Raw genomic sequence first — 15271 nt, 5'->3', positions numbered from 1 at the left:
TATGTCCCTTTTCATGATACGGCTAGTGATCATTTCAGTGACAAAAAAAAAAAAAATCGCAAACCTTTTAAAATAAAAATAGTTTATATGTTTTTAGCTCAAATTGTACGGAATTGAATGCACTTTCTTTTCGAATATGAAAAAAAACATTTGTTACCTTCAAGAAATTTCGAGTTTTTAGCTTTTCTTTGAGATATTTGTTGAATTTTACAGCACTTATTTTGAAACTGCAGTAAATAGAGAGAAAAATAGTGTTTTTTTTTCAATTTAAAAATCATATTCTTGTAGATCTAGATCTCTTCTTTCGATTGATATAACATTACGCAAGATTCCTCATCCCAATAAGTCGCAAAAAAATCCTGAATCGTCACACTTAGTTATAGGCTAAATTTGGCGTTTTTGGCCTATATCTCAGAAACGCCCCAACGGCGAACATGCGCCCTACGATATTCATTTTCATCATGGTCGACTACCCTAGGATCCGTCCTCAGCATTTTTGTACCTTCCGGCATGGACGGGTGCACGAAACAGAATCTCGCGCTCTGACTATCTCATTGTATATTATTTCGTCTACCATAGTTACAGTTTCTTTGATAGAAGCACATTTCTTGGGACCCTTCTGCAAAACAGAAGTGATCGCCTGCTACAAAGCATGTTGAAAATTTTAGGTCTGTGAAACACCCAAATCTCCCGGTTGGGAACACGAAAGCGTTATCTACACCCCCACTATCATTACACTCGAATCATATTGGCACCCTTGGTCCAGTGCCCCCTCCCCCCAAGATTTTTCTCTAGATCCACCCCTGCTTTGCAGCCTTTGGTTTTTTGGCCTTGATAGGCTTTATTGCTTGAAAGAACCATTACACCAGTTCCTTTTGGGATTTTAACAATTTCATTTGCAAGGCAACGCTTCGAAGCATGCTTTAGATGTATATTCATAATTTTTGCATTATTTCCAACCTGTAAATTGGCCAGGATGTATTTGAGAATGGCTTGACGGCTAGATCCCCCCTCCTGTTCTTTCAGGCCAGTAATGGATTTGGTGATCATTTTTGTGTTTTTTGGGTGGTTTGTGGGTACCTTGGCCTTTTTCTCCCTTTTACGTTTTACAGTCTTAGCTGGTTTTGGAGCACTTACTTCCTTTTCCTTTCTTGGCTAGTTAAGCCATCTTCTGAAATTCTGCCGATGCTGACGCAACTTCAGCTTCAACTTCGGACATTTTGAATTCTCCTTTCAGCTTCTCCTTTTCACTATTGCATATAAATCGTAATTCATATTATTTGGAAACCTACATCCCCACGTTAACATTTCTCTCTGTACGCGACCTAATGAATTTTAGCAGCATTTGTGTTTGCTTGGAATGGCTTCATCTTCCTTATGATTAGGAGGCGTAGTTTTGATGAATAAAACCTATACTAACGAATAGACAAGTCCCTTTTCTATAGGTTTGTATTTTTTTCTTTGCTTCATCCATGCTAATTTGACAGCAACGCGGCAGAGAATAGTGAAAACCTGTCAAAACTAGATCTCAAAATACCCTTTTCAGTAGGAATTTGAATCCTCGACGTCATTTTGTTTTACTAGTGAATTCCAGTACAAGTGCTGTAAGAAAATGTAAAACGGATGCATTTTCAGCAGCATCCGAACATGAATGCATCCAAACTTGTGCTTTTTTTCAACTAAAAGCACAAAAGGGGAAAAACAAAACCAAGTACTCGGGTATACGTGTCAAATTTGTATTCTAATAAAAACGATTTCCGTTACATTGCAGTTTTACATTTCAAGTCAGAAATAGCGCTGTAGGCTTTACGAAAAGGAGGGGCAATTTGGAAGCCAACCAGTTTTATTTGTTTCGACCACAAGCTATATATCAAAGCTCAATATACATGCCAAGGACTGCTCTAAACCAAGGATTCAGGGAGGAGGGGGCAAAGTATGAGTGAAAATGTTATGTTATGGAGTGATGGTGTGTTAGTTTTGAGGGGAGGGGTAGCCTGTGATAAAATCATTCTTTAGTTGTTAACCATTACATTTCTAACTTTAAAAATGCTTTGAAGGTCCCACAAGTATAATGATAGTAAAGTATTCAGCTCTTAATGTAAATTAATTAATGTGTATACACTATCAAACTAAACTCTTCGTCAGAGGTATAACATCTATAATTTTCAACCATTTTTTTGCAGGATTTTATAGTTAATTTAATAGCATTATCAATATTGTACGGGTTTGAAAACTTTTAATTTCAAAATCAGGATTAAAACTATTTTAGTTGAAACCATAGTTCTCGTACAATCTTTAGAAATTTACATGATATAAATAATTAGAAAAAAACATTTTGAAATTTTTCCAGTTTCGAGTCCGTTCCTTGTCTTGAAAAAGTCCTATTGAAGTACAAAGATTCTTCTGAGTTTGCATTCAGTAATATTCTAAGAAACTATTTCTAATAGAAAAGTACTTAAACAGTAATTTTCTACACTAGTTTTTGGTTGTTTTCTATTTCTAAGGCTTAGAAAACTGCAGAAAGTCCAGTTAAGATCTGGGTACCAATATGATATTCCTTAATTATGATTGCAATCTACTGTTGTTTTTTTTAAACTCTATTTTTTGGCAATAAATTTACAACGAATAGATTAGAATTTTGGCATTTCTAAAATTAAAACAGCGCTTTGAGGTTCAAAACTCTACTCTAGCTACAACTGTTTTCTTATCTTGGTTCGTCAAAATGCATTGCGCTGAATAGTTAAATCGTCTGTGTTTAAACTTCAGCTTTATCGTCAATTCTTGAGACTATATTATATAATAAAAAAAGTCTATGTTTCACGAAAGTTTTAATTTCAAGATGTAATCAAAATAAGCAAAAAGCCCGTGTCTCAGATTGAGATTTTACAATTTAGAAATTTTAATAAAACTGAACACAAAAAACCCTGGACGCTTCCGTTCCTTAACAAATTCAGACGTAAATCATATCCGGTATAGTTATATAGCATATCTCTCTGTAAATCTAATAACTTTTTTATTTTTAAAATACAACGAATGAATCGCAGTTTTTACAAAAGTAAAGAAGATCAAACACAGATTTGCGGAGAATTACACAATATATACTACTTACTCTCTTAAAAGTTATGTTAAGTCCCGTACTGCGGTTTACAGAATTTAAAATTACAGGCAACATCTTACTCACTCGGTTTATTTTGACTTTTAAGGGTGAAAATAACGCTGTTCTCGCTGGTTGAACAATTATCGACCCTTTGATATTGAAATTCTGTAGAAAGAAGACAAGTACAGCAGAAAATATTGATTTTCATCCCGAGCTTCTTAAATATCATCCGGAAATTAAAACAAACTTAAAAGACAGATAGGAGAGAGAGAGAGAGAGAGAGAGAGAGAGAGAGAGAGAGAGAGAGAGAGAGAGAGAGAGAGAGAGAGGAGAGAGAGAGAGAGAGAGAGAGAGAGAGAGAGAGAGAGAGGGGGGGGGGGGCAGAGGGGAAAGGGGAGAGAGAGAGGGAGGGAGAGGACAAGTGAGGCTAAATATATTGCTAACAGAGTATTTGGAAATAAAGTTCTGAAATGCTTTTATTCATCCAAATCTTTAACAACTTCCGTACTAACACCCGAAAACAATTAGTTACGCCTTACATAAATTTAGAACACACCAATAATATTAACGTAGCATAAAACCATAAAATTTGAACGACGCAAACAAAATAATGAAACGTTTCGTATTAGCTATACGGACAAAGAGCAGATAAGTATATACAATTGTACTTTAAGTAGACAAATATTAAAAAGTAAGGGATAATTTAGAGAAGAGCATGTGTGACCAAAACAAATTAGTACTAAAAATATAAATTAGTAAAACTAGATGCTTACAAAATTCACATACCAATCTATAAGGCAAAATATATGTTAGAGTCGCGAGAAGACCTATGTGATTCTAGTGTATTAAACGAATGGAAGAAAAAAGCTTCACAAAAAATACGGAGCAAATTGTATTATCATTAAATACAACACATTATATCCTTAAATGTAGAATAAACAAATAAAATTAATTTGTAAATTTAACTGCTAAAAATTACTGCATCCAAAATATTTGTTTGTATATAGCTAGTGAAAATATAGACTGTTTTTAAAATAATTATGGAGCAACAGAAAAAAACACATGCAAATAAAGCAAAATATGAAAGGTTCATGATTCTAGCTTGACTACATTGTATTGCTGCGATATATAACAAATACCAAAAAAGAACCCCTTCTCCTAGGTTTTCAAGTTTGAAACAGTAAAACTCTAATGTAGCTTTAAGTCAGGGCTAATAAAAATAAATAAGTTTAGATAACTGTTAACGTTAATTGCATTATTTAGATTTGTATTAAATAATCACGCTTGAGAGATAGAGAAATTACTTATGGTTTTAGCTTATTTTATAAACGACAAAATATTCTTTATGGCATTTTTTAGTCCAAAACTAGAAAAAAATAAAATAACGAAATTATTACTTTATAGTATATGGAAATTTTCTTTTAATCAGATTTCCATGTTTCCTTCGATTTTCATCCATGTTTTCAATCATTTTTGAATAACATAGTTATCAAACTGATTTCAATATTTCACAGTGACATAATGCTACTGACACAGTTAAGAATAACTTATCCTTCAAACAACAGATGCGAGGATTCAAACTATGAGCAATTATATTATTTAGGACTATATCTGGCCCCATTGAGACGGCATGAAGCACTTTTGTCATGATAGCTACCTATAGCTAGGAACTAGTGAACTTGTGAGCAACTATTGCCCCTTCAAACTCCTTAAAGGCCAGGCTGTTATTTTGGGATTTTTTAAATCAAAAATATACTTTGATCAGCCTTTTTTTTAAATTAACAAATAGCTCTGAAGCCCTTACAATTTCTGTATTCTTGTATTCTGAATGTTTTGATTGATGATTTTCTCTATTGTAGTATTTGCTGTAGAAGAGGGTATAGACAAGAATATTGCCAATAAATATCATACGAGCTGTCTGGTATCATCAATAATAATGATAATAGTGATTAGAACAAATTGATAACTTCATACAGCGAATTTACTCTGAATGGAACCTTTAGAATGCACAAAGGTTTGATTAATAACACATTGGAAATTAGACAAATTAATAACAGAATTATAAGCAACGTTCATAGACAGGGCCGTATCCACGATTTTTTTTTCGGGAAGAGGGGGATTACAAATATTTTTTGGAGGGGGGGGACAAAAAACTTTAAACACATAAAAAAATTTATATTCATTTTTAACGTTTTTTACAAGTCGGATAAACATTTTAGGGGTGGTTCAATCCCCCCTGGATACGGCCTTGTTCAAAGGTTAATGAAGAGCCAATAAAATTTTTTACTTCATTCAAAAAAAGAAAAGTAGTTTTGAATAAAAGAAAGAATTAATAAACAGAAAAAGCCCAATAAGAGGGAGGATTTCAATATGTTACCAGAATTTTGCACGAGCTAAAAAGTAATCTATCCAAATTCAAATTTGGCAATAAATGGTTCGAGAAGCTGTGTATAGAAAGCAAGATAAATTCATACTTATTCTCATAGGAGGATAAATTCAAAGGGACAAGAGAAATTTTCTGGGGGAAAGGTTTGGAACAGAGAAGTTATTTTTAACTTAATCATCTAGATTTCCTAAAGATTTTTAGGGGGGTCTTTACGAAGAAAAATTCACCCAGCTTTGTGTTTACCCTTTAGGCTATTGAAAATATTTTAACTCGGTATTCTAAAAAATTATTGAAAAGTTCAAAAATTCCCATTTATTAATTGACAAAGAGCTCGGTTACTATTACAAAAGAATTACATTAAATATACCGATTTAACCGACTAAACTAATTCCAGTTAAACCAATTTAAAAATTAAAACAGAACTACTAGCTACTCTCTCAAAAGTTAAGCGCAAATAATATGAAATAAAATGCTACCATGTTTATATGATCATACTCCATTTTTGGATCCTCAACATCAACAAAATAAAAGAAGAATAAAACTAAGAAAACGGACAGAATTATTCAAGGTAGTATATAAAGCCGTATCCAAGGGAAGATAGGGGGTTTGAACTCCCTTCTACACCAATTTTTTTTACCGCCTTGTAAAAGCGCCAAAAATATAAACAAATGTATATAAACAAATTTGTCTTTGTTTTACTGGTTCTTGTGTGTAAGCAGCCCCCCTCCCCGAACAAAAATTCTGGATACGCCTTTCGTAATATGGCAGGATTCCAAATTTCTCCTTTGTATTACGTGGTACCCAAGAGGGAAAAGTGCAGGTTTTAGCTTTGCACGCCAAAAAATGATAAAACTAATTTTTTTTTTCTTGCCCACAAGTTTTTGCGCTTTACTTCATACCTCAAACAACAGTTTGAGTCTATGTTGGACTATGTTTTATCAAGACATAATTGTTAATCAGACTTTTTTGTTTTTAATTTAAAGGCAAATTACAAATTGTGCATTGCCTTGCTTTTTTTTCTCGATCTAACAAAATGAAGATATAGTGATATCTATCAAGATGAAGATATAGTGACTTTAAACTATTACCACAGCTAGAAACCCATCAAAGCACAAACGAGCAAGAGGCCAAAAATACACCTTCACAAAAGGTCTTATCCAGGTAGGAGGGTGTTAGGAGGTTTGAAGCCCCCCTCGAAATGTTGTCTGACTCGTAAAAACGTAACAAAAAATGACTATAAAAATTTGATGGGTTTTAAAAAAATATTCTTTTTGTACCCTTTTCCTCCGAAAAATTTGTCCGGCTCGTAAAAACGTTACCAAAATGCATAAAACCAAATTTTTGATGTCTTTTTTTTAAAGTCTTTTTTGTATACCCCCCCCCCCCGAAAAAATCCTGGATACGGCCCTGATGATCTATTTTGTTCACTCATTTTTTTGCTGTTTTTTTTTCAAACATGTGCCTTAGTTTCAAACTTAGTGTCCGCTAAGTACAAAAATTCCATGACGAGAGGCGGTTTCAGAGGTGGGAGGGGAGAGGCACTTTTCTCAGACGCAGAAATTTTAGGGGGGGGTAGGGGGGGGGGGCAAATTTTAGAACAAATAATCTAACGTTTATAATCATTTAGTAATTTTACTTTTATTAGTCTAAAGTAGAGGGTGCAGCTGGCAATTTTTTCTAATAAATGAAAATTTTATTAAAATTTGGCCTGTGAATTTTTGGGGGAGAAGGGTACTAATCAAGATTTGGCCCCAGGCACAAGAGAGGCAAGAACCGCCACTGTGCGTGACGACACATTGAGCTTTTTTCATACAAAATTGAGTTCCTTGATTTTATAATTTTTTAAGACCTATATAGTTGTGCAAGTTTCCGCTGAGCCAATTTAAAGAATCAAGTTTCATTTTACTGTCCTTGGTATTTTAAGCTCAATCCTAAGATGCTCAACTCTGACTTAAATACTATCATGACGAACACCCATGAAACAATATATTTCAGTACATATTTATGGCATCCTTCGGGGACTTGACAGCTGCCTCCTCCACCAATCAGCTTTTGGGCACAACCTTTCATTCTGTTAAGCAAATTTGGGGAAATGCATATCTGAAATGGCAATATTATGCTCAAGAGATAATGCAGCCAATTCTTTGAGCCACTCTTCAAATAAAACAGCACATTTAGCCACATGTCGATAATATAACATATCTTCTGACTCTTCAGGTACTGATGACTTTGAACGGCTGTGATTTCTAAAAAGAATTACAAATATACATATAAAAAATTAAAAATAATGGCATACATAGTGGGCTACGTATCAAAAGATATTAGGTCTATTTTTGATATTTTCAAAGAAAAAAAATATGACAGGATAAGTGAAACCTAACTTTTTCCCAAAATTTGTCCTAAATACCATATATGAATATTTGCACTTCTACAAATAGACTTGCTTGGCATTTAGTAGTAGTCCTTCCACAAAATCATCTAATTAATTTATTTTCATTACATATGCAAAGCATCGGAAAGGTAATGCAAGTCAAAATTAAGTGATTTTGATTTTAAATGAGTTTTCCCCCAAGTGAAATCTCCCCCGCAGAAAATTTCACCATATATAAAATAACGATGACATTTTTAAATTTGAAAAGTATTACTGAATACCGATTTCAGAGAGTTTACTGAAAAAGAAATTTTTTAATTCTAAGAATGTACTAGACGACAGAATTCATAATTGACTAATCAGTATATCCAGAAAATGTAAATAGCTTGACCTGTCAATCATTTGTATTGAGTGACCTTTAATTTTAGAGCACGAGATAAGTTATGAGCACCTTGTGGGGGGAGTGGGTATTTAAACCTAAAACCTTAAAAAGAATGTACTAAACAATTTCTTAAAGTTTCTTGGCGATCTGATGAACAGTGGGAGGGGTAGATTTTTTAAGCATAAAAAATTTGGTTACATGCATTTTTATTACGTTTTACGAGCCAGACAAAAAGTTCAGGGGGGGGGTCAAACCTCTATCCTTCCCTCCTGGATACAGCCTTGACAGCACGCCAAAGATTCTAGTATAACCTTCTTGTAGAAATTAACGTAACTGTTACGCCTGAAGATCATATCTGACATTGGGAAAAACCGTTTGCTCTGTTGTCGAAGGTAGGATCAGCGGGGTAAATTTGCATCAGGATGATCTAAGTGTAATTGATCATACATTTCTGCTGATCTTCCCATTGAGAACAACTTAGCCAACCATTCTGGGAAATTATTTCAGAAATTTGAAAACGTCACATACTACCTTTAAGCATAACAGCCAGTTTTTTTAATTGATTAATTAAAAAAACTGTTACAAAAAAATAAGTTTTTCAAAAGAAAGTAAAGAACTCTGTTGAAGCAAAAATGAACAAAAATAAAATAAAATAATCAACCAAGCATACAAATCCCACAAATCAGCATCAATAAATGAATGAAACCCAAAACGAACAGAAATTACAATGAATAACCGAGTCAAAATCAAACCGAGCAGAAATTAACATGAGTAGGGTTTAAAATCCATATGCTTTCTAAAAGCCAGAATATAATTTTCACGTATTGACAAAATCCGAATGAGTGTGCATTTTTAATTTAATATACATATGCTGATACTCATTCCTTAAAATCTTAATTAATTCTTTATTATAAAAGTGAAAGCATTTAAGAAAAAAAATTTCCAGTAAAGTGCAAATTATATTCTGGCTTTTGGGCAAGAAGTGTCTGTAAAATTACAAGCTTAGGATGAGGGGCCTCCAATCACTTTTGACTTAAGAGGGCACTAGAACTTTTAATTTTCAATCAAATTAGCTCCTTGAAAATATCAATGATATTACTAGCTATGATACAGCATCGCTACCTATGTCCTTATATACCCTATATTGCTTATATGCCCTTTTAATATCAGCATACGTGTAGTTTTTTCGTTTAATTGAAACTCCCCCTAAACGTTCCCTAAAAGTTTCAGCTTAATGCCATTAGTGTCGTTAGTTACAGTAGCCGTAGAAGCAGACACTGTGTATACACACAGTGTCTTGTGACTAGTTCAGAATCCACAACCTATGAAGGCATGAAGGTGAAATTTTCAGATCAGCAATACCGGGACAGTCTTGTGTGTGAAATTAAAACTTACAACGCTTGTTGTGGTGGATGTTGAACTACCAAAAAAACAATATTTACATCATAACACTACTACTTCTACTCCTTCTACTACTACTATTGTTATTACTGCTACTAATACTACTGCTACAAAGCTAAGACGACTACTATTAACTTTGCTCGTACTGCTATTACTATAACTACTAGTGCTACTACTACTAAACTTAAGGGTATTAAGGCAAAAATTTTAGGCAATATTGCGACTGTATTGAAATAACTCGAAACATACTATCCCCATATAGGTTGTCAAGAGGACGTATCAGTACTGCTTCAGGACCGCTTGATGGTATTAAGTCAAAAATATCCTCGTGTGTTGAAGGGGATGTTGAAAAAAGGTGCTATTTGCATACTGCTACTAACGCTACTACTGCTACTAAAACTATTGCTACGTATAATTACTAAACCTTTCAACAATGCAGAAAAAAAATGATGTTTCAAAATTGTGTTTGGCTGTTTGTTATGGGAATGATGGGAAGGGGGAGGGTCTCTCAAATCACTTTGACTATTAAAAAGGGAACTATAATTTCCAATTTAAAATCAAATGAGACTTATCTGAATTTAATACGACCACCGGAAATCTTATATGCCCCCAGAGCATAACTTACAGCCCTTGCCCCAGGGCTCTGGAGGGTTGTGCCAACCCCAGAGGCATTTTTATATATTCTGTGGACTATTTTAAACGAAATTACCATTGCACAATTTTAATCAGATACATTTCGCGAAAAGAGAGGTAGTTGTTTGGGGGAGGGGCTACTTGACCTCCATCACTATTGACTTTTAAAAGGGAACAATAACTTCCAAATTCAACTAAATGAGCCATCTCTAAAGTTTATACAAGCATGCCTTCCATAAGAACCTTAAATGCCCCAGGGGCATAATTTAAAGCCCTTGCCCTTGGGCTCTGGTGGTTTGTACCAACCTCAAAAGCCTTGTTGTATTGTATTTGGACTATTTTGAATAAAATGACTGTCTCAAAATATCTATTCGATACATCTCGGGAAAACACGACGGGTTTGTGTCTATGTGCGTGTGTGTGTGTGTGGGGGAGGGATTGCTGCGCTCTGATCACTCTGACTCTTAAAAAGGACACTAGAACTTCTGACTACCAATCCAATGGATCCCCTCCAAAGTATATACGACCACCCTTCCTATAAGAGCCTTATGTACCCCTGGACATAAGGCAATAATGGATATAATTTCCGGAATATAATTCCTGGATATAATTATATCCAGGATATAATTTCCGAAACCTTTCACTATGATGAACAAAATTGATATCTTCAAATTTTAATTGGAGGTGTTAAGGGTAATGATGAGCGTGGAGGGCGGGGTGGTCGCTCTTAAATCACTTTGACTCTTAAAAAGGGCACTATAACTTCTAATTTGAAATCAAATAAACCCCATCTTGAGTTATTAAGACCGCCGATTCCCAAAAAACTTATGTAGCCTCATGGCATAACTTACAACCCTATCCTCAGGGCACTGGGGGTGGGGGGCTGTGTAACCCCTAGAGACATTATTATATATTCTTTGGACTATTTTGAACAAAATCACAATCTAATCAGATGCATTTGGTGACAAGAGGGGTTGTTGGGGAGGGGGTGGGGTAAATGCCCTCCATCACTTTTGACGCTTAAAAGAGCTAGAACTTGCAATTTTAAACCAAACAAGCCTCTTCTAAAGTTAAAAAACCATCACTTCCATAAAAACCTTAAATACCCCCAACATAACTTACAACCTTCGCCCCTTAGAACCTGGTGGTTTGTATCAACCCCAATAGCCTTGTTATATGATCTTTGGACTATTTTGAATAATGACTTGCTCAAAATATATCTCTATATATCTCGGGAAAGTTCAACGTGTTGGGGACTGGTTGCTCTCAAGTCACTTTTGTCTCTTAAAAAAGGCGCTATAACTATCAATTTTAAATTAAATGAGCCCCATCTACAGTTTATGCGACCACACAGTCCATAAAAACTAATATGAACCCAGGTCTTGACTTAAAAACCTATACTTAGGGCATTGAAGGGGGCGCGGTCTACCCTAGAGACATTGTTTTAGTTTTCTGGACTATTTTGACCAAAATTGCTATCTCACAATTTCAATCAGATTCATTTGAAGAGGGGTAGTCAGGGGGGGGTAGCTGCCCTCCATCACTTTTGACTCTTAGAAGGGAGCTAGAACTTCTAATCGTTAACCAAATGAGCCTCCTCTAAATTTTATACAACCATCCCTTCCATAAAAATCTTAAATACCCGCTGGGCATAACTTACAACCCTTGCACCTAGGCTCTGATTTTTTTTTTTTTTTTCAACCCCAAAAGCCTAGTTATTTGATATTTAGACCATTTTGAAAATGCATTTCTATTGAACACATCTCGGGACAATACGACTTGTGTGTAGGGGGAGGAAAGATAGGTGTCCTCCGATCACTTTGACTCTTTGAAAAAGAGCACTACAGTTTTTGACTACCAATGCAATGAGCCCCCTCCGGAGTTTATATGACCAAACTTTCTATAAACCTTATATGCCCCCAGGACATAACAAACCTTGCCCTGAAGGCTGGGGAGGGGTTGTTATCCTTAAAGACATAATTCCGGACTTTTCAAATACGTTGAACAAAATGGCTATCCCCCAATTTTGATTGGAAGGCCATACCTTAGACCCTAGATCAATCCAATGAGCCTCCTCCGAAATTTATATGACCACGCTTTCTACAAAAACCTTATATGCCCCCAGGACGTAACTTACAACCCTTGTCCTGAGGACTGTGGGGGTGGGTTGCCATCCTAAAAGACATAATTTCCGGACATTTAAACTACGTTGAACAAAATGGCTATATCAAAAAGTTGATCGGAAGCGTTTTGGGAAGTGATAGGCGTGGGAGGGGGTTAGTTACCGTCCTAATCACTTTCGACTATTAAAAAGGGTACTAGTCCTCTTAATTTACAATCGAAGGAGCTTTTTTTGAAGTTTCTACGACAACACTTTCTATAAGAAAATTATATGCCCCCAAGGTGTAACTTACAACCTTTGCTTAAGAGCTGGGGGGGGGGGGGGTTCAACCTAAAAGACATGACTTCCGGATATTTCCACTAGGTTGAACAAAATGGCTCAAAATTTGATTGGCCATCTTTGGAGAAGTGGTGGGCGTGGGAGGGGTTTTAGTTGCCCTCCAATCAATTTTTACTATTAAAAATGGCAGTAGCCCTTTCAAATTTCAATCGAGGAGCCCTTTTAGAAACTTCTACGACAACTCCTCCGCTGTTAAGTGTCCTGGCCTTAAAAAAAAAAAAAAAAAAAAAAAAAAGTACATTGTGCCGACATCGTTCGGTACTTAAGCAGTGCTATTGCACTGCCTATGATACGTCTATTTGACCTAATATGGCTTCAAGAAGTAAAATCTACACCATTTTTGGGAGAACAAAGTTTATCATAGGTTTAGCAATAACTTTCTCTTGGAGTAACATGCATCCTACTTACTTTGGCTCATTTCCGCCTTGCACTCCTTCCAAAATACTCTCCGGGATATCTGCCTCAATAACAGGACTGCCAGTTGTATTTCTTCGAAAAATAGATTGCAAAGCTGACGCAAAGCTTTTTTTCTTCTCTAAAAAAAAAAAAACGAAGGTAAAGACAATGAAGAAAAAGAAATCATGCATTTAGCATCTAATATAAAGTACAATATATAAATACTCAAAAGTCATAGAAAACCTCCCGGAAACCAGATGAAAAATGAAAGTTTTTTCCCCATTTATTTCTTTATAGGATGTGGCTCATTGACAACTGGAGCTCTCAATTTCAATTTAAGGATTTGCAATAAAACAGAAAGTTCTCACGATTAGGATTGCCATCTGTAATTTAGCGTTGAATAATTTGTCAGTCAGTGATAACAGTATTTGACAGGTTTTTCCGATTGCCAAAATCCAAGCTCAAAATAATTCTTTGGATCGGGAACTTTCTGTTGTCCACATTGTACACCGCCTGTCACTTAGACTTATATTATCCGACGCCTTGAGACGGACAACTAAGCAATGACTAACCATGACTTAAAATCATCTTCGGCTAAAATCCATATTTGATTTAGGGACGGTCATGGACTTCTGGCCTTACCTTCAAAGGAAAGAGCCACGTGTATTCCATTGACTAATACGTAACTGAAGAGGCACACAAAGTAACACAAAAATCTTTAGAAAAAAAACAACTACTAAAAGGCAAAACATAAGCCAAGAGCTCATATGGCACTTGTGACGAGGTCAGAAGAGCCAAGAGCTTCTTCCCACTGAGTTTCATTACGATCTCTCTACTCTAAACGTTTTCCAAGATTTTCGGTTTCCCCCTCCAACTCCCCTCAATATCATACGTTCGGGATTTAAAATAGGAGCTCCGAGACACGAGATCCTTCTAAATATTAAATTTCATTAAGATCCGATAACCTGTTCGTAAGTCAAAAATATCTCATTTTTTCTAATTTTTCCGAATTAACCGTCCTTCCACCCCCCCCCCCAGATGGTCAAAGCGGAGAAGCGACTGTTTTTAATTTAATCTGGTCGGGTAACAGATAGGCCTGCCAAATTACAGCGATTACTATGTTGATCAAGTATTTAGTTTCGGATCTCCTTCATGTAAAAACTGGATAGACCGAAATTCGAAACTGAGACCTATCACATCCTAAGCGAGAATCATGCCCCAAGACCACAAGCCATACTTGAGATGAACAATCATCTGTTTTATCGACAAGTAAAATTCTTCTCAACTATCTTGTTCGCTCCCCCCCCCCCTCAGAAGGTTGAATCGAGGAAGAGAATATTTCTAATTTAATCTAGGCCGGTCCCTGATAAGCCTGCCAACTTTCATCGTCCTAGCTTATCAGGAACTGCCCAAACTAGTAAATCCCCCCAACTTCCCCAAAAAGAGCGGATCCGGTCCGGTTATGTCAATCACGTATCTAGGACTTGTGCTTATTTTTGCCACAAAGTTTCTTCCCGATACCTCCATTCTAAGCGTTTTCCAAGATCTAAGGTTTCCCCCTCCAACCTCCCCCCAATGCCACAAGATCGGTCGTGATTTAAAATGAGAGCTTTGAGACAATTTCATTAAGACCCGATCACCCGTTCGGAATTTAAAAATACCTCATTTTTCCAATTTTTCCGAATTAACCGTCCCCCACTCCCCCCAGATGGTCGAATCGGGGAAAGGACTATTTCTAATTTAATCTTGTTTGGTTTCTGATACTCCTGCCAAATTTTATCGTCCTAATTTATCTGGAAGTACCTAAACTAGCAAAACCAGGATAGACCAGCAGACCGACAGAATTTGCGATCGCTATATGCCACTTGGTAAATCCGAAGTGCCATAAAAAAGAAAAAGAAAGAGCTAACAAAACAGAGCAGGGGTCAGCTAAACTTGAGTCTGAATTAAATCAAAATTAAAACTATCATTTCTATCATGTATCATTTATAAGTTCCCACACCCTAACAAGGAATAATTTTCAAACACATTTTTTTTTCATTGACGAATGGTTGTTTAGAGTCTTTGTAAACTGTGTAATGATTTTCAAAAATTATAAGGGGATGTATCTCTGAATTTGGTGAAATTCTTTAGAAAGTGGAAAC

The 15271-nt window shown here is 35.6% G+C and overlaps 1 protein-coding gene across 7 annotated transcripts in view; it reads right to left on the bottom strand.

Moving 5' to 3' along the window:
- Nucleotides 1-3555: 3555 nt before the first annotated feature.
- The window catches only part of LOC136037581 (FHF complex subunit HOOK-interacting protein 1B-like), a 90979-nt gene continuing 79263 nt past the window's right edge, over nucleotides 3556-15271 (bottom strand). For 3 of the 7 annotated variants that reach the window (XM_065720314.1, XM_065720319.1, XM_065720324.1), the window contains exons 12-13: nucleotides 13140-13266; nucleotides 7352-7729 (exon numbers count right to left, since the gene is read on the bottom strand). In XM_065720314.1, the coding sequence (XP_065576386.1) occupies nucleotides 7558-7729; nucleotides 13140-13266 (299 nt within the window). In that variant the 3' untranslated portion in view covers nucleotides 7352-7557. Of the gene's footprint in view, nucleotides 7730-13139; nucleotides 13267-15271 lie in introns of all 7 variants that reach the window. The other 4 variants (XM_065720304.1, XM_065720327.1, XM_065720333.1 and 1 more) reach the window with 3 other exon arrangements.

This window comes from Artemia franciscana, chromosome 2, assembly GCF_032884065.1.
Source record: "Artemia franciscana chromosome 2, ASM3288406v1, whole genome shotgun sequence".
In the NCBI taxonomy this organism is placed as follows: domain Eukaryota; kingdom Metazoa; phylum Arthropoda; class Branchiopoda; order Anostraca; family Artemiidae; genus Artemia; species Artemia franciscana.
This window is presented reverse-complemented; position numbering and strand designations above follow the sequence as displayed.